This window comes from Anopheles marshallii, chromosome 3 (genome assembly GCF_943734725.1).
Source record: "Anopheles marshallii chromosome 3, idAnoMarsDA_429_01, whole genome shotgun sequence".
Lineage (NCBI taxonomy): Eukaryota > Metazoa > Arthropoda > Insecta > Diptera > Culicidae > Anopheles > Anopheles marshallii.
The window spans coordinates 83,390,337-83,410,766 of NC_071327.1; the positions used below are offsets into that span (position 1 = coordinate 83,390,337).

General features: G+C 47.3%; 3 protein-coding genes across 3 annotated transcripts; 2 read left to right on the forward strand and 1 right to left on the reverse strand.

The window, feature by feature from the left end:
• The first annotated feature begins 7,325 nt into the window (after nucleotides 1–7,325).
• On the forward strand, nucleotides 7,326–15,480 carry LOC128713279 (uncharacterized). The gene is made up of 3 exons (XM_053808137.1): nucleotides 7,326–7,330; nucleotides 14,450–15,067; nucleotides 15,126–15,480. Exons 1-3 carry the CDS (start codon nucleotides 7,326–7,328, stop codon nucleotides 15,478–15,480), a joined length of 978 nt encoding a protein of 325 aa, XP_053664112.1.
• A 1,100-nt stretch (nucleotides 15,481–16,580) lies between these two features.
• On the reverse strand, nucleotides 16,581–16,893 carry LOC128714669 (probable protein BRICK1-B). Its single transcript, XM_053809545.1, has 2 exons — nucleotides 16,776–16,893; nucleotides 16,581–16,690 (listed from the first exon to the last, which is right to left on the reverse strand). The coding sequence occupies exons 1-2, from the start codon at nucleotides 16,891–16,893 to the stop codon at nucleotides 16,581–16,583; spliced, it is 228 nt and encodes a 75-aa protein (XP_053665520.1).
• A 613-nt stretch (nucleotides 16,894–17,506) lies between these two features.
• On the forward strand, nucleotides 17,507–19,489 carry LOC128714693 (translation initiation factor eIF-2B subunit epsilon-like). The gene has a single exon (XM_053809568.1). The coding sequence runs from the start codon at nucleotides 17,507–17,509 to the stop codon at nucleotides 19,487–19,489; it is 1,983 nt and encodes a 660-aa protein (XP_053665543.1).
• Nucleotides 19,490–20,430: the final 941 nt, after the last annotated feature.

Below are 20,430 nucleotides of genomic sequence, written 5' to 3' on the forward strand. Positions count from 1 at the left end.
TCTTTCTCCTTTCTTTCAAACCCCAAAACAAGGAACTGGAACAATTCGAGCCTGTTTGATCCCAGAAGGGTGGTAGTCATCATTCAACCACGATCGTCTATTCACCTTCCCTTCCGCTTGACGTTGTCTTGCGTTGCTTTTTATTTAGTGGATTGCTCGGCATTCCTTTGCGAGGAAACGTCCCTATCGGGTGGTTGGTTAGTGACGCGCTACTAACCACCCGACACCACCCGAAAGCGAGAAAGAAAGAATCAGAAACTGGAGCAAAACCTCCTCCGTCGCGTTGATCGATGCACGGGTGCCCGTTTTTTTTCTTTACTTTTACCTACCATCCTGTCAACCTACTGTCCCGATCACGCCAGCCTCCGCTTCATTCAAGAAGGTTACTTTGTGCAGAGTGCCCGCCGGCGATCATTTGTCGCTTTGAAACGATCTTTTGCCCGTTGCCCTTTCATAGGACATTCACAAAAAATGGTTTTTTGAAGCGAAAAAAAACATCACAACGAACCGTTTCAATAGTGGTAGAAAAAGAATCACACAATCAAGCTGTGTGACCTTCGGCTCGGTGTGCCGGACGGTGGCACTGTCGATGACACTCGAGTCCGTACGTATAAGCCCTGTGGGTTTCGTCTTAAGTACCAAATAAAACAACGCATTTGGAGTTCTTGGCAAAGCGATCGAGCCTCAACGTCGGTGGCACTTTGGTGGCAATGCTTGTCGATTACATAAACCCTGGACGACGGTCAATCGCCCCAAAATGGCAATGCGTGCGTACCACCACCTGACCGGACACCGGTGTCTATTCCGAAAAGCCCACTTATGCGATCCGATTGAAATAATACGAGATTGATTGAAATTTTCTTCGTAATGAAACGAAATCGAAAGTGAAAGATCTTCCCCTTCAATGCCCGCACGCAATCGATTTTTTTCCAGCGATTAAACTGCTCCAGATAAAAAGTGATAAGCAATGAGACCTAGATATCGAACGAAAGACTTGGCACGGCTTTAAAAGCGACGAACCCCTTGTTTCAAGCATGGCAGGGGCGTTAAGTGCCGATGGCAGTGGTACTGACCAAAGCGCTGCAATTGACACCGATGCGTTATCTGCGCGTGCATTGGTCTGCGTTAGTGTACTTAACCCTCCCATTCCCCCACCCTTTCTACTACCTCCTCTACTCCTCTCTTCTTTCCTTTCCTTTTCTTCAACCAGTGGCGGTTAAACCGGTGTGGTGTCTTCGGCATGCAGGTGACCAAACGGTCGGTGCATCGTTCATTCATCTGTGCTACGTGCACCATCGATTGCATCATTGGCATTTCACTGCAACCGGGGCGAGTACAAACCGTAGCAACCAACAACGATCAGCGCGCCTAATTAAACTGGCTTTTGGGCCAGGCTTCTTCTGAGCGCTTCATTCCGAAGGTATGATGTTTTGGTTCGTTATCGCAGAGGATCGGGGATTTTCTTCATTGCACAAAACCGAAATAGCCGCTGAAGTCGGCGGCACTTGTGTCTGTCGTGAAGTTGATTTTTCCGTACTTCGAAGGTACAACACTCCACCGATGGATAGGTGCATAGTGTTGACCAAAACGGCGTTGAATGTGACCGCTTGCTAATGAGTTAATTAAAATCGTGCCTCAAACCGATGATGCACATGCGTGCAAGCTTTGTTGCTTTTCATTTTATTTCCAAACCAAATTAATCACCCTTATTTTCTCAGTTTGATAATAATTGTCCCCTCGGACGTTAGTTCGTTGCGATTCCAAACATTGTAAATCAGATCGAAAGAAATGTACTCGAATTAATCGCTACGTCGATCAGCCACCAACCCAATGGCAATCAAAGGCAAATTGTTTGTTTCCGGTGTGAATGAAAGGTGATTTGGGGAAAAAAGACGATGTGGAAAAAGTGCGAACAAACTCCGCTTATCTCGGCCGCATAATGGATACATCCGAACATGCCCATTATCATAATGTGGCCAAAGGAAAAGCTATTCAAACGCTCAGTGACGGAATTGGAGTGTGCGGGGTGGTGCGGCGGGAGTGAGTGGATGGCTCGTCAAATTAAAGCAAACTGCTGCTGCGCGAGATCGGTTCGATAAGATACGTTCGTTCGAGCGACAAGCGATCCCCGCATGGCGAGCAGCGAGCAGTTTTGATGGCGTGCAATTTCCCAGCATTAAACTTGCGTCCATTAGTTTCGGGGAGCAGGGAAAAACGGAAGCGAATCAGTTCGAAATTTTCTCTTTTGCAACCATCGACGCTGGTCGGAATTTTCATTTAATATAGGTGAAAATGGTACATGTCATTTACACTTTCTTTGGTGTACGGAAAGAGAAAGAGATAGCGGGATCAGGGGACGTATAAAACAAAGCACTATACCACCAACCGCACATTTCCACTGTTCCAATTTAAGCTGACATCTGCCTAGGAAAGCCCAGCTACGCCGAAAGTATAATATGTAATCGGGCAGAAAAGTGCAGCTTTTTAATTTCGCAAACGTGCGTCAAAAAGTAATTTGATTACATTTTCGTTGCTCCATCCAAACGGTTCGTGTATGCACTCATCTGCTCTGCTCAGCTCTTGCGATGCAACCACACCCGCTTCGAGTTCAATTAATCATCCGAATCTGTCCCACCAGCCATGCCCACACCCGGTGGCCGGTTTCGGGATGAGATTGCTCTTGTTTTGTCGATGGAATCCAATGGGGATGGCTTCCACCTTTTTGTTTTACACTGCCCACCGCATCTGGGGCCGACGAAAGGCAGAATGGTGCGAGAGGAAAGAAATCCATCGCATATAATTTTGCATCCCATAACGTACACACGGCGCAGCTGCCGCCTGCTGCTTCATGCTGACATAATGGGAAATTGGAGTGCTTGCGTAATGGCCCCCCTCACCCCGAAAATAAATGAAACATAAAAACGTTCGACGTGCACCACCGCAATCAAAAATAACATGTTTTTTGTGGTCGAAATTCGGTATTAGTTTCACTCAACCTGGCCTCCTGCTCCTGTCCGAGTGCATAGTGTGGCTACGCTTTCTGCTTGATCTTTCAGTGAAGTCACTAAAGCTAATTCTTCAACAGTATAAACGTATAAAGCGGGACATAAGCTTTCCTTGTTTGGTTTATGCAGAATCACATCAGACACAGAAGCATCTACAGTTTTTGGCACCGTCTAAGAAGGCTAGTTTGAATGATAGGCTCTAAGCTTGACTCACATTCACGCAGTATAGGTACTACGCTACACTAACATTCCACACATTACCAGCTCCGATTCTCATTTTTATCACTTTCACTAGCCAACTGAGATCAAACCAATCCTTCAACCTGCCTGCTTGCGACCATCCTGTTAGTATGCAACCTACATGTACCATAGCAAACGCTTTAGAGCCAATTATTAAGCCAGTGACTTGAGCGGATAGGAAGCGACGAACCTCTTTATCTTGTGAGACGAACGAAATAGAAACCACTGCATTGTAACCGGTAAAATAAAGGAGAGCAAAAGCGCCACGACAACTAAAGCATGCAAATTGTGTTTAACGATCGTTTGAAAGCAAACAAATCGCAATGACTTGAATGTGGCATCTTTCTCTATCTCTCCCGAGTAGCCTTCCATAAGTAGGCGACGGAAGGACTGAATTCGCTAACAGCGCACCACGATGTTACATCCGGTTTTGGGAAACACGGGGGGAGTGTGTTGATTGGCGTTTCGATACGGTCCGAGAGTGAGTGCAAGTGCTTTTCCGCACGCGTTTACCAATAAATATTACCGTACATTTTATACCGATCACCGCACAGCCTTGGCCATCGGGGAAGGTCATCCCGGGACACAGCCGTTCGCGTCCGCAAACGGAACGGCGTATTGAAAATTAGTCATGGCTGCCAGCGGCATGTGGTCGTACTAGCGATCCATTTCCACCCCAATCTCGGTGCCCTTTTACAGCGGGAAAATGGAGCATCAACCTTCGGCTGCTTTCGCCTTCATGCACGTCCATTATGTATGCTCCATAATGGAGGCAGATAGAAGCATATCAAATCCACCAAATGCCGGACATATCGCCTACGGCACAGGGTGCCTTTTCCAGGGACGCCACTGTGTGAAGAGCAATTCGGAATGTTGATACAAAATAGCACGAGTATCCATTCGGTGTGTGCTGCTGCCGCGCACAATTCGCCAGAAAATGCCACTGAATAGCCACGTAGCCAGTGGTAAGAAGGATTTTGCCACTTTAATTAGCATGTAGCATTCGGCAGTGGCATGCATTTGATTACAAGTGCATTAACAGTACGCGATCGCACGTTTTGGGGCTTAGCGCATCGCTTCGCGATCATGTAACTCGGAAATCGAATGCAATGAACATACACACACACACAGACGCCTTATCAGAGAGCGTGTGCTGTCCTGACCACGTGATATGTTCAAAAATCCGCTACACATTTGCGTCAAAACGCCCCCCAAACGCACGCGCGATTTTTCTTCTGCGCGGTTGAATGCGCTCGTGATCGAAAGATGCGCACTCTGGCCACGCTGATCATGCTTGAAGAAAGCACCTTTTTTTGCTTCTGTTTATTTCGCCTACCGATACTTGCGTGGTGCATGGGCCAGTCAGAAGAAAAATCAAAACAAAAATAGCTCCCGCTTCCAGAGAATTACAGCAAGAGGGGTTGAAGAGGGGGATGGTGGGGGAGACATCTTGGGGCGCAAATGAACGCATGAAAAGCGAAAACAGATACCATTCCGCACTTTAAGCAAACAAACGCGTGTAGTTGCTCCAGGAGGGGAATTCCGCAAAAACAAACGAAGTTGCATCGATCGCAAAAGGGCTAGTGGTGGCAGTGGCGGACCTTAAACCATTTCAAAAATACACCTCTAATCGCCCCACTCCAGCTGGGAGGGTGAGGTAGGGGGGTGGATTTACTTTCGTTCCGTTTATTAAGTTTTCTTTACGGTATTACCATTTCATGTGCACATACACGAGACTTCTTTACTTCACTTTTCGCGATCACTTTCCATTGTGGCAGTGTGGCCGCGGGTTCGTCGTCTAGTTTTTTTTTTCTTCTCTCTTTATCGGCTTTCCCTTCGGCACCGGCCATTTCATGCAAGAGCTTGGGCGAATGTTTTCCTTCCCCAGCTTTAGTCAGTTTTGGGATGAAAATTAAGATGGAAAAGATGAAAAACAGATTGCCGAGCGTCGTTCATAATGGTTTAAGGCCATTAATTAATGAACGATAAAGGCGGTGAAGTGAAAACGGAAACTAAAGCATATCATCATTGCCTGCCGCAGCGCGTGCATTGGAAAACTAATTCAATTATGAAAATAAATCGAAAAAAATTGTGATAAATATTGCCACCAATAGGGCGCTCCACACCACGCACATTATTCTTTCCATATTCCAAATGACACCCTTTCGGTGTGGCGAAGTGGAACGCTGGAGGGAAATGTGGATGCCTAAGGCGCAGCTCTTTGCCAAATGTTTGTTCCATGAGGTCGTTGGATTTTTGCATATTACAACCCACCATAACCCAAATCGTTCCTTTCTTGCACACCCACACGAGATGGAAATTAAATAATCTCAAAATTCGTCCAACTCACGCTTTAAGCTTTTTTGTCATTTCCATTATTAGTGCCCGATGATACACGAGCGACGCGCGTTTGTCTTTTTATCTGTTGCAGGCTGTCTTTACTGCGTCTCGTATTATACCGCTCTTACTCTCGCTCTCACTCTCTCTCTCTCTCTCTTTCTGTTTCGACTGCATCCCCATGATCACGGCAACGATATGGAACGTGCAGCATTCGACGTTAAATTGCAACCCCCGAACCGTTTCGTCGTCATCGCCGAAGTCGTTTGTTCGGTTGAGCTTTTTACTATTTTTCGGTAGTGGGGAAGCTGGTAGCTGCCTGGCCCACCGCCACCATCAGTGTGTGCATCGTCGCAACAGCGCCATCGGTGGGTGGGTTGCAGGTGGTGGGTGCAACCGGGGTGAGCCATATAAAACATTAAATTCGTCCGCACCGGCAGAACATTCGTGCATGAGACGGCGTCCATAAAGCAGCAGACGACGAACCGCCTTACCGACCCCGAAACGGATCGGAGTTTTCGAAAAAGGTGTTTTTTTCGCTTTAAGAATTATGGCGGCCTCTTATTGTGTGTTCCAAGCGTGGCTATTTAAGGACGGGGAAAATTAAGTGCTAACAGAAGCAGGACGATCGTAGTGTACACCGTTAGGAAATGAAGTGTACCTTGGTTGTGGGTCGCATTGTAGTGAAAGATGGTCGTGAAATTGAACATTTATGAACAGTGTTGTGTACTCAGACTTTAAGTGATTACTCTTCCCTTGCCAACCGTAGTACAATCTATCTCTAGGAGTCTAAAAACCCTCAAAAAAGTATAAACACACTTGCCAAGAAAATAAAAACACCATCATGAGTGGCTCTTAGCTCGTGCCGAGTTGGCTTGGCGGTCTTTGATCTTGCTTTCATGCCTTTGCCCTTTTGCCCCCGCATCCCTTTTTATGTAGATCATCGCGCTGGTGCAATCGAGCAATGTGTACCGGCTGTGTATGATTCAACGACTTTCCATCGGCTCCGGTAATATGCGATTATAATCGGAAAGCATAACAATTAACGTACGAAAGGAAAGTGAGCACCCGTTTTGCTCTCGCTTTCCTTCGATCGTCGGCCGTGTAGGAGCATCGTAGGCAGCATAAATCTTGTGTCTATGGCAACGAGACCCCATACTCGCTGTATGCATTTAGTGTAAATCGCGAAATTTAGTTCCCGATCGAGAAGAAGACAACCGATAGAAGAGGTTTACCGTGTCTCTCTCTCTCCCTCTCACGCTCTCCTGCTTGCGCAGAAAACACGGGGAAAGTGTTTTCGGAAGTTTGCGACCGTCCGGAGGCAACAGTTTGCGGTGTGCCGTTGTGGACGTTGCATTGATTAGGTGCAAAAAAACGAAGGACGGATTGCTGTACACATTTCCAGCAGATTAATATTCAGTGACTTAATCTTAACATTCGCTCACCGTATCACGTTTGAGCGAGTTGTTATGTGGAGTTGTGAAAAAAGAAAAACATTCAAAATTTAAATCCACACAATGTACAATACAAACAACGACGTTCATTAATCAAATCTCTATTCAAATTACGCAAATCCTTCATTTGTGTGATTTTGTAAAGTGTGTTTTGTTTCAGTGAAAGTGATCTAGTTCCGTTTATTTCTTCTTCATTCCCAGTGTTGTTAAGCTCCTCGCCTAGTGCCAGCTCTTGCCGCTCGCCACCACCGTACTTTGGCTGCAAGGAACCGAAGAAACAAAACCAAAAATGAGGTATGTAATCATGTGTAACAGTAACTAATCGTTCGAAACGTGTGTTGGTTTCCATCATAAAATAAAAGTGAAACAACTGCGCAATTATGCATTGCATCTCGAGGTGCAAGATGCCCTTATTTAGGCATGAAGCAATGGCGTCTCTCAATCACGAACTGTCCGTCCTCGCAAAGCCCGCCTACCCCCGCAAGGGGCGGTGACACATCGAAACCACACCGGTACCCTCGGGAAATCCCGTTTTACCCGTGTGGTTCTTTCGATCCTTCCCTCATGATCGCACACAATGAATGCACTCAATTTCGACAAGCATGCGGCCCCAGATCCGTTGTGCACTTCGTCCGTCCTTTGCTCAACTCACTGCTGGGCACTTCAGCAATCAAAAACCGCCTGCATCTCCGGGGGCAGTATATGCATGGCCTTTTTGCTCCAATATCATTAGCCACGAAATTTGTCGTGTCCGGAGCGCGCTAATGTTGACGACATCACGTCACGCCCTCCGGGGAGGTCCACCGCTGCTTTACCACCGTGGCGAAGAGCGATAAAACAACGGGAACGGTTGTTCCGATTTCCTAACGCGAGCCCACCCATTCCAACGTGAGATACTATTATTTTCCCCCGCCCAACAGCTGGGTACACATCTCCAAAGACACTGAGACGACGGCGAGAGATTAGAGGGAGAATGTTGCAATAGATCAATAAAGACCAAAAAAAAAACACAACGTTAAGCCCATTGGTCGAACCGTGGAACCCGATCACCGGCGAAGGCACCGTACGGCTGTCGTAAACTGTGGAACCATTCGGATTCGTTGACAAAATGATTTGCGTGCCGAAATCGGCCAGATATCAGATCACCTTTTCTTCATCTACAGTGTGGTGTTGGCCGTAAGGTGTCCTCGCAGTCAGGGAAGCCTCAAGCACCTTCGCGTTGTCCTCGGAGCCATACTATATGCGGCCATTTTTCTTCGCTTGCGTCGTTTGTTGAGCGGGTTTTGGGGATGAATTGGCAAACATGGACAGTTGGATGAAACATTGCTCACCACACGAGCCGATTGCAGCTGGAAATAGGTTGGTTGGTGGTCGGTATTGCAAGTCATTAAGAGATCCGGGCCTGGAGCGACCATTCACGAAGGGGAAAGGAAGACAAAGCTAGGTTAGTGTTGCAAGTTGGTTGGTGTATTGACAGCGAAACAAAATGTATCGTCATACGAGCGATTGTTTATTTTTTAAAGTCGTAAAGTTTCGATTGATGGGACTAAAATAAGCAAGCCCAATTTTCCCCAATACGCCCCATAAATATATGTTGCACTCATGCAATGCTTCCCAAAGACGGTTTTTGTAACCTTTCCCAAACATTTGTACAGATATACCAAAAATAAATTATTGCTTCTAATGAAACGTAAAGCTACAAAAGCCATCCATCACTGCAAGAAAAAAGGCAATCAGACCGTTCATTAGCCAAAATGATTGGCCACGTCGTACGCACTTTAATGTTGCCTGCAGGGCACATCATTGCATCATATCCAAGCCCCCGGGGACACTCGTAACACACATATAAACTTGATAAAAGCGCAAAGAAAGGAGCTAGCAGACTCGAGCTGCTCCCAGACCGATCCACTACTGACCGACTGACCCGCCCGATCGACCACCGCGCTCAAGAACTCTTCGCAAACCCGGGTTGGAAAGAGGTTAACAGCAGCAACCCTGCGTGTGATTGCATCGAAAACAGACCTGTCGCGTGTAAATTTAATACGCAATACGCAAGATGTTGTCCACTTATCTAATACCTGAACCTGACCAGCTGGTTCCCTCGGATCAATCGGGATGCGGAGGGAAGAAAGCAGTGAAAAAAAGCGACTCGTCGTTTTAGCTGCACTTACTGCAAGCTACTAGGCAAGCAGATTTTTCGCTTTTACTTTCTTCTTTCGGTCGCTTTCTACGCGCGCGCGCAAAAAAAAACTATGATCCTCCGCTATCTACCGCGATCGTGGAATACTCTCCTGCTTTACCGCCGTCATCGTGTGCTTTTCATCGATCGGGGGTCGAATGCGAGACGAGAAAAAGGCGGCAAGACGATCGTTATTTATTAACATTTATGTGCCTTTTCGTACTCCCCTTTTCGTCGTCTTGCATTTCAAAACATTTCTCACTTTGGATGGTTAGTGTGTTCGGGAGATTTTTTTTTGCAACCAACAAACACACGCTCAGCGACCAACAGGACGCACTGGTATGCTCCAAAAAGGGTCTGATCGCGTTGGATCGATCCTTCCACCGGCACATACAATCCAGCAGTTTGCCCATAAATAACACGATCGAACGATCGTCGAGGTTGAAGTTTTCTTTCGGGGTCTCGCACCGGGTTTATGTAACCGTGACGTTCCTTCGCTAGCACGAACGACTTCAACGCGGTCGGCAGACGACGAACGCGTCTGTGTTCTCTTTACGATGCGAGAAAAAAATCTTCCACGATGGGACCAATTTTATTCAGAGTAATAAGAAGAATCCGACTCAGGATCGGCTCGGTAATGGGGGCTATGGCACGTCCACTGCACACCAGCATCGCAAACTTCCATTCTGTACGTATGGCCCTACGAGCAGGTTCGTCGTCTTTTTTTCACCGACTCCCGGTGAATTAAGGGAGTAATGATTTCGCAACCATTTCAGCGGACGAACCAGCGGATAAATCTCGGCTGCCACGTTGCCTACCACTGACCACAGGGTGATGTTGTGAGGTGTAATTCCCACGAACCCGGCGTTTTCGGGAACGAACGCATCTCAATTCCAATTTATCACCGTTCCGCTGCTGCTCCACACACACGCGGCTGTGGTCACAGCTGGTTGAGAGCCGTCTGCCAAATGAGCGGCGAGTTCGATAGAGCTGTTGTTGCTAGCAAATTGTTGATAAATGATCGTGGTACCAATCCGCGCAGGCCCGGCAAAAGGTCAAGTGTGGAAGCGAGCAGCAGTTGGTAAAGATCACGCTACCACGTGACGTGATGAGTCGGGTGATCCCGTGCAGCGTCCCGGAACGGGTGATTAATGAGCCACGAGGCGAACGATGGTGTGTCGACGGGTGGACGGACAATGCAGGCGAGAATGTCATAAGACCCAGAGAACCCGTGAGTGCAGCGTGCAGGGTTAGATAAGACCCTCAGGGAGCAGTCTCACGTCCTTGGAGTTATATATCGATTAGTCAAAATCGAGCTTTCGCAACCGATCGCAAGACGGGAAATGCTTCACATTCGTTCTACCGCATGATTGGAATCCCGCCAGCGGACGATCAATCTCCATACGGTGTTGGTTGGATCTTCAAATGGCAAATGACTGATGTCATGATGCCACACTCCTTTTCTCCTACGTACGTACGTAAAGCTTCTCGCATTGCGCAAAGCGTTTAGTCACGTTAATTACCGCCAGTGTCGGGTGGTCGTATTTGCACTTCGATGCCAGAAACTCATTAGCATCATTTCAATTGCAAAGGTGTGCAACAAGCAATGCGTCTAGCAGCTGCTACTAGTCCAAAGTGCAACAGCTGCCAGCTGCCAGTGCTTTCGGGACAGAGATTAATCCGTGCACCCGCAACTGTGCACCTTACCGATGAGCGAATTTCGAAAGAGAAAATACTTTTCCTGTACAAGAGCGCCTCCACATTAGGCCTGTTAGAAGCTGGCCAATTGCACATCCGTCCGGTGCACAGGCGAAAGTGATCGGACAGGAAAAATAGCCAAGCGAAGAAACGAACACAATATGACTGTGGCCATAAAATCGTCGTTCGATGCGATTGCAATGTTGCACCATGCAGTGTGTATTTTGCTCCGGAAAAATGACAGCACTCCTGCCATGGGTTGTGGTGGTGGTAGCGTTGGAGATCGGGAGCCGTTCCACCGCAACTCCCGTGCCCCAAAACTACCGGAACTGACTGGAAACAGCAGGCACTGCAGGGCTACGGGCGCACAGTAAAAGCAATAAAAGCAAGCCTCAAAGTGTCATAATGAGGCGGAAAACATTCGTCATTCCCAGTTTCATTTGTCCTGCTTTACTTTGTACCATTCACCACACCGACCGCGGAGGTTTGTTTGCAGGGGTTTTGTTGTTTTTTTTTGCACCAAGACCGCAGGTATTCAGATTCGCGTGCGATGACGGTGTGCTTCTCACGCCAAGCAGCGGAAGAGATCATTTTTCCGCAACCGAAACATATTTTTTCTATTAACATTAGCACGTGAACGTTTTCTGCGTTCGCTGTTGTATACCATCCGGGAAGCTTCCCTCCTAGTGGGGTGGTTGAAGCATTTTTGGGCAAAATGCAGCACGACGAACCAGCGAAAAAATATGATCTGTGTCTGCGTTGTGGCAACAAAAACGGAACCCAAAGACGCATCCATTCGCCAGTGGGAGAATTTATTAATCAATCTATTGCATAAGCGACGCATCCGGTGCTCGTATGTGGTAGCAAAGGCGGAAGAAATTACTGACTGACCGCAACTACCGATCGATTTGCGCGAATCAGCAACCATTTGAAAAACGGTGGACAGTCGCATAACCCGAAATTACACCGAAAGTGTAATGTGGTGGCAAAACGCTACGAGCATGGCCCGATGGCGTGGAAGCGGATTGTGAAGAGTGAAAGCATTTGTTATTAATTTAACGAAAGATTTGCTTTCCACGGCTCGTGACAATGAACGGGAACGGAGATTCAATCAACCGCAACCCGCTGGCCGCTGGTTTACGAGTTGGGTTTTTCTTCGGGTGCTGCGGGGGGGAATTTGTAGCAACAACTGCATCTTTCTCCCCACGGATTTTCTCACCGTTCAGTGCATTTGCCTACCTCTCGATTCGATTGGAAAGTGAAACATAATGCCACGATTAATGAACAAACAAACCACCGCGGGAGAAGACATTCGGTTTGTAGTTTGAGCCTGTTTTTTTTTAATGAAGTTTTGCGAAGAAGTTGTTTTGCTACTCTCCAGTGGAACGAAAAACAATGGCTACACGGAATGCATCATTATTGAACCCACGTGGCCTTGAGTTGTGCTGGCACAGCACGCGAAAGGTAATGTCCACAATGTGTGTGAATGTTTTTTTTTCCGACACAATCTCCACTGAGTCGTCCGATGCTTGTGTAACGGATGGGTGGAGATGTGTTTTAAAGGGCTGTAGTTGCTCATGTACACCCCCATTTGATTGCCACCGGAGATACTCGAGATGCGCCCCCCAACCCCCCTTAACTAGGTGCTAAAGAGTCGTGGCGTATTGGACCCTACTGCGATCCCCCTCACGCCATCGGTTGGTCGATTGCCTGACCGAGAACCTTCCTGCGACTGACCTCTTTTCCGGGGCTCCAATACGAATCTCGTTAAGAGCGCGTTCGCGCAATTCTTACACGCATCGTATCACTTCCAGCAAGGGGAATTCTTCTATTCAACGAAACACATGCACATGTTGCAAGTTGAAGCGAGTGCCCATCTTTCATATGTGTGTTTCTGTTGAAGTATTTAACGAACATGCCTTGCATGCTGTGATCCAAATTGCCCCTCGACGTGCGATGTCTCTTGCACACACACACACACACACAGCGTGACAACACGTCGCACTGATTATCGCGTGAGAACGCCGTGAGTTCGGTGTCACAGGTTGCCGAAATCACGGTGCTACGATGGTGCAAACCAAATCGAAACGATTAAGTACGAAGAGAAGGTTGCGAACGTAGCTCATCCATACGGACGATCGCACAAGGTATTGCACACAATCCGGTGGACATGTTGGACGACTTTATGCTTTTATGGTGATGTGAATTTTCACGCAGGAAGCGAACGATAATCTACTTTTAATAAGAAGGAAACATTGGTTTGAACCGTCGTAATTTGAGTCCCGTTTGACATATAATAAAACTCGCTGACGAACAGACGGGGCAAAGAAAAACCAAACACGATCCGTTTATTGGGGTCCTATCGGTAACCCCATCTCGAGCGCGATCAGACACTAATCCTTGAGGTGGCAAGTGACAATACCTGCCGGCGGTGAAGCGTTCGCATCACCAACTGTCATCAAAATGCGGCTCACTTGCGTTGCAATCTCCGCAACGCCTTCGATTCGATGATATAATAAAACATCTCGATTTTCATAACGGTTTTGTCGTCAGCCGTCATGCGATGGTGAACTGGGACGTGCTACAACATGTCCCGCGCCTCACTCCAGGCCAGATAAAAGCTACCAATTTGCTACCAATGAGTGTTGCCCTTTCTCCGCCTTCACTGGGTAATGAACACCGCGACCCAAAGGATCGAGTTTGTTACTGTTGCCCCTGGCTGGTATTTCAATGTTGAAGCTCGCTCACCCGGCGCGGAATGGCAAATGACACCTAGACGTTTCGTTCGTTATGAGGTTGCGTAAGCGTCGCTCCTCACGCACTCACAACGGCGTGAGGGGGGTGGACCTTTGGGAAAAGACAATTCAAATCGACATAAACCATCGACGAACGTGTTTGATGTCGCTTTTCATGCCTATGAATGCCATTTAGCGAACGCAAACCCCACGTGGACACAGCCATCCCACAGTTTGCATGCAGCTAGCAGTGAATGATCTCATTTCCAGCCGCACACACGAGACAATCGTACACGATTGATCGGCGTGCGAAGGTGTAGAAAATTGCACACATGCAGAGGAGGATCGCAGATCGTTGGGAACGCGACGAGATGCTAAAGAAAGCCATCATATTCCTCTTCCACGCGCAAAGGTTATGACCCTCATTGCACCACCAAAACGGCTGTAAAACGGGCGAAAGTTCACTAAAGACCTTCCCTTCGCCAGCGATGATCGCTTCTCATCGCTTTCGATGCATTTAAGATGCGTGCGATTTTCACGGTGCAATTTGCTGATTTTCCTCCCCTAATTGGCCATTGTCTGAACGTGTGTGTGTGTGTATTATGCTCATGTGTGGGACATTGCAAAAGATTAGACGCTAACGGATGGTTCAATGTCGGAACCAATAGGGCAGACTACGGGAAAACTTTCTTTCGGTACCCACGTCGACACCATCATCCGACTCTAGCCCTTAATCAAACGTGGAGCAGACATTAATTGTAGTTCTGTGTTTTGCTGCCCATCTCTCCCATCTCTTCGCAGATTAACGCTTCAGCTTTGCTGTGGAATACTGCTGCTGTGTGTAGTATCTGGCCAGCAGTACAAGCAGCAATCAGTTTCGACTTCATCCTCCGCGACGTCTGCTGGCAGCTCCTCCGATACGGTCCCTGCCGCGGCTAACAATGTTGCGTATCGTGCACGACCCTACTCGAACCAGTACAGCAGCAGCTCCTCCGAAGAGGAAGAGGATGATCGACCGGTGTCGTCGTACAACAGTGGCCGTCAGCAGCAGCAGGGTAACACGCTGAAGAAAAGCTTCAAGAAACCGTCCTACTCGAGCGAAGAGCTGGAACAGGAAGAGGAACCGGACCGGCTGACGTTACTACTCGAAAAGTCGCAGTTCCAGTGTACAGGCCGCACCACTGGCTACTACGCTGACGAGACTCTCGGCTGTGAAGTATTCCACTACTGTCAGGAGAACCAGAAACACTCGTGGATTTGCCCCGAGGGTTTCACTTTCCACCAGGTGCATCTGATCTGTATGCCACCGTCAGGCGACAATATTTGTGAACAGTCGTCCAAGTATCACTTCGTCAACGATTATCTCTACAAGCCGATTAACATGGAGGAGCACATGACCAAACCTAACGTTACACTAAGGTAAGGCAATTACTCAAGTACACATCGGCAAAGGGTTTACGTGTCTGTTCCTTTGCAGGTATTCGGAGCGTTACTATCCGGAGAACTTCTACGTTGACGAGCGTCACTATGACGAGGAACGCGTCCTGCGCCAGCATGAGGAACGCCACCAGCCACAGCAGCCAATCAAGCAAACTTACCACCACCAACCACAGCAGCAGACGATCCGTAAGCAGCCGGTCTATGCTACGACACCGTCCTCCTATCGGTTGCCGTCCTCTCCTCAGCCCACCCACAGTGTCTACCGCTCCCCGGATGAGATTAACATCTCCCTACAGCAGAGACGACCGGCAGCACAGCCCGGATCCTACATCCAGTCCACCACACCACGCTACGAGGACGAACCAGAGTACGACAGCTACGAACGGAAGTAAGCCCAACCTTTCCCAGAGCTCACGAGAGTCAACAAGGGGAACCACCACTTCTAGTGGCCAGTTGAACGTCACTGCCATGAATAGAAAAGAAGCGCGTGGAAGCGTCCACATACCCATACATTCCCTTTTGGGACAAACAATTATGTTGCCCTAATTCAGGAACAGGATGAAAGGTGATTCGGTGAGATCGGCTTCTTTGCCGATCGTGCACGATTAGCGGGTTAGTTGTAAGACCACATTTTTCGTTTTAAACCAACTTTTATCGTTTTATCTTAAGTGTCACAGTCAAAGATGAATCGCGCGCATTCGAGAAGAACAGAGACAACGTAAGGCAAGTTTTCAATGTCGGGTTTTCAGCTGCTTTCTCTGTTCCGTCGTCTACCATCATTTGTAAGAGAGCTTCATTTTCGTCTCTTTTCCATTGCGAAACCGCGTCGAGAGTGTTTGTGTTTTTCTTCGTAATAAGGTTGAAATAAAGTAAAATATTTATTTTTTTTTCATTTATCGAAATTTTGCGTTCTCATTTATGTCGATTAATTAACCGATACAGAGGGAAGATATTGGTTTCTCAAAAAATGGTTGCATGCGAGAGATTAGTAAGTTATTCGATTTATAGGAATTTACGGGTAGTTGGAAGGACCCAACGCGCCCCTATTTTAATGTTTTGCTTTTGCTATCATTCTAGAAAGAAACATATAAAGCGATACGATACGTATAAATAAATCCTAGTCAATGCTTAATCTCGCATACCGATGCTGATGCTCCACCCGTGTCCAGAGTGGCGACCAATGTGTACTGAAAGATTGCCCCATCTTGGACTCAAAGATTGCACCATACTTCACGGTACATGTGTCCCCTATCACTACACGTTGGCGTTACGATTGTGTACCGCGTACGTGCCACCCTCTCTTTTGCTTCGGGAGGAAAGAACTTGTTCGATATTGTGTTACACAGTAATGAAATCTTCATTCTGAAGCTTTCCCCGGTCGATGTCTTACTCATGTCGTCATTGGGCAGTTTTTGCAGCGAATCATCCCCTACATAAAGGATACGACTGCATGCTGTCATACGTTGTTAAGGCCGCACCCGGACACGCACTACTATTGTAATGTTTCTCCTTTCGTGACGCACGCTTCCAGGTAATCGATTCTTCGTTCTAGCGTCGTTAGTTTCTCGTTGAGAACCGCCAACCGGGATCGGCAAGACATATCTACAAGAAAACCACGGGGAAACATCAATCCTAGCTGAGCAGTTCGTTCCGAGTTGGTGCTGTTGTCGGCGACACGGCTACATACCGAACGAGTTGAGAAAATCCGTGATTCGCTTGATGCTCGCCGTTATCACTTCGATGTATTCTCGATTTGCCCAATCCTGGTGTATCTGTTTCTGAATCGCTTCTCGATGTGCGTCCATTTTCAACTTGCGTTACACAATTCTATTAAATTAAACTAAATTAGAGAAATTGGCTTTCCGTTCACTTTGTTGTATTTACGATTAGACATGCGACGCCGATTATTCGTGTTTTCATTCCCGTACCCGGTTATTCGCGCGTCACGGTTGATCCGACATCCACAACTGACATTCAATTGAATTACAGTATGGTGCAAACCAACTCGTACAACATGTAAATAAATGATGCAATTCTCATTGCAGATTTTCCTTGATGCTCGTTTCTGAGCGTTTTATCGAGTTAAAACACACCAAATTATCGTATTTGTGCGCAATTTTAATTGGGTGTAAGTTTTTTGTGTAAATTTTATGGTACTGAATTCTAGTCTATTTGCTTTCCTCAGTGCAATTATGGAAAACTAAAGTTTGCCGATCTTTACAAATTTTATCTCAAGACATTGTAATGAATGTGGTGTTTAGTTCACAATTTACTATACCCTGTCGAAATTTTTCAAAATCCGCTTGCATCGAACACAGCGTACTGCGAGCATTTACTGTATGTTTCCGGATTATTGTATCCGGTATCCGGTGCATCCTGCAGCCCAGTTCATATTTAGTCAACAACCGGTGAGCCAATATGAGCAAAGTAAAGACAATTGGAAATAAGGATATTGTGCAAGCGATCGTTATAGCCGATTCGTACAATGCTGATTTCGAACCATTCACGAGCACAACCCCATTGGCATTGCTTCCAATTGCTAACGTGCCACTGGTCGAGTATACGCTCGAAACGCTCAACCGAAATGGAGTGGAAGAGGTGATTGTGTTCTGCAGCAACCATATCAATCAGGTGAAGCACTACATACACCAGAGGCAGGCGGCCGGGTGCACCTGGTCCATCAATATGAAAGTGTCGATTATCGGTTCGAAATCGTGTCGCAGTACCGGTGAAGCGATACGCGACCTGGACATCCGGAACACAATCCGCGGCCATGTGCTGCTGCTCGGGGTGAATAGTTTGACGAACGCAGATCTGGCCACACTGATGGAAGAACACAAGCAACTGTCGAAGCAGGACCGGGGTGCGGTGATGACGGTGGTGTATAAGGAGGGCCTGCAAAGGATGCGTACCGGCAACGAGGTTATGATAGCGGTGGAACCGAAGACCCGTCGACTACTGCACCACCAGCGTTTGGCACGGCAAGATCGGGAGCGTACGTTCGAAGTGCCGTTGGAACTGTTTCTCACAAACCGAGACATGGTCGTGCGCCATGGACTGCTCGATCCACAGATTGCCGTCTGTAGCCATGCTGCGTTGGCATTGTTTGCGGACAACTTTGACTTTCTGACGCGGGACGATTTCGTGCGGGGTGTGCTGATAAATGAAGAAATTCTTAACAGCCGAATCTACGTGGCCAAATTGGCGGCGAAAGAGTATGCGATGCAAGTAAACAACTGGCAGAGCTTCCATTTGGTTAACTTGGATGTGATTAATCGGTGGCTCTACCCGTTAGTGCCGGATACAGCGGTTAGTGAGCTCCGGCAGCAGTATATGCACTTACGGAACAATGTCTACCGCCATCGGAACGTGCACCTCAGCAGGTCCTGTGACTTGGACGGTGATCTGGTGGTGGGAGAAGAGAGTGAAATCGGTGAAGGTACGTACCTGCGGCAATCGGTTGTGGGGCGAAGTTGCCGGATCGGACGGAACTGTCGAATCGTGAACAGTTTTCTGATGGAGGGAGTAATCATCGGTGATGGAACCGTTCTTAGTCACTGTATACTGCAGCGGGGCGTAACTGTGGGTGTGGGATGTACCATCAATCCGGGTTCGTTGCTTGGGGAGGGCGTTGAGATACCGAACCGGTTGGTTGTAGCGGGACTGCTGCTGCAAGCGAGCAAACCACCAGATTGTGAGTGGGCCACGCCGGTAGAGAAGATAGGCGACCGAGCATACACCATACCGGTGGTGGAGGAAGACGAACCGACTCATACCGACAAGGAGGACGAAAGCTCACGCCAGTTGACACCAAATCAACCAACCAGGATTTTACCACTCCTGGAGCTTTATATAACCTCCGTGTACGATCCTTCCGATGATGTGTTAGAGAGCGGACCTGCATCGCCCATCCCAGAGGATGCCAACATTTTCATGTCTGAGGTGGTCGAATCACTTAAACGAGGCCTAGCAGACCGTACCAATCCCAACTATCTGATACTGGAAATCAACTCCTCCCGGTACGCCTACAATATGGCACTATGTGAGGTGAACTTCTACGTTGTAAAAGCGATACTACAGATCATGCTTGAGCAGGACAGTGTCGGGACAAATACCGTCAGCACGTTACACCGTCTGCTCGCCTATTTCGGTGTCGTCTTTCGGAACTACATCCGCGACCGGGAAGCGATGATGGACTGCCTGAAAGCGTTCGAAGAGATGTGTTCCGTGAGTGAAACGTTGCGAGCGAAAATTCTTCAACTGGTGCACTATCTGTACGAACAGGATCTGATCGACGAGGAGGTCATTATCGAGTGGTACGACGGGATGAATGATGAAACGATCAGATCGACTTTGTTGAAGTTGGTAGAATGGTTGAAGGAGTCTAGCGAGGAAGATTAGATTCCGCTCATATTTACGAGTACTTAGTGTAGAGCCCGAACTCTCAGAATACTCCAAATTATCGGCACAAAAACCTTAAGAGGTTGGGCTTGTCATTTCTGGCCGAAGCAGGATATGGAAATTGATAAGTTATGGTCTTCGGACAAATAAAATAACAATGATAAATCAATTAACCAAAGCAGAAAAGCAGGAACGCTTCAACATTAAAATTATTTACAACGCTCTTTATTTCAAGGTCCAAGTTCAATATGCGATAAGAAAGAAAACAATAGAAATCTTTAACCGAATTACACGTTTACTTGTGAAACAATTTAAATAGAGTCGCAAAACAACATAAATCGAAACTATGTTAAATCCATCCCGTCTTTGGATTCGTTGTCATGGTTTCTCATGGCGGAGGGTAATACATAAGGAGCGATCAAATGACCGTACACAAATAACGTCCATTTCATCCAATAACAGCCTGTTTGATTCTGATCAGCTGTACGCAAGCCACGCTGCTGAAAGGTATGCAATGCGCACATTTTCTGAGCATAACACAAAACGCTCAACACCACTTCCCACAAACTCCCCCATCCGTGGTTCCTGGGATATCCCTTCCTGATGCTCCTGGCAACTATAGTACCTGGCAGCAACCGTCTGCCTTAGCTTCTGTGTGTTGTATGCAAATAACGACAGGAGAGAGCGAACACTCCCGTAAAGTTCATTTCCATTCGTCCGAAGGTCCTGGTCGCTCATGCAAGATACCAAAGCGCCTCAACGTGCAGTTGCATCGAACTGCAAAATCAGTTTAAATGCTGCAGGGATGCCCTTTTGGCAAATAAAATATTTGAAGAACAAAACTTATATAGTTCAATAAAAATATTACAACAAAATGTTTGGGATGCTTCATTTCACATTTGATATTACAATGAAAGGTCGCTAATCATCAACGTACCTTG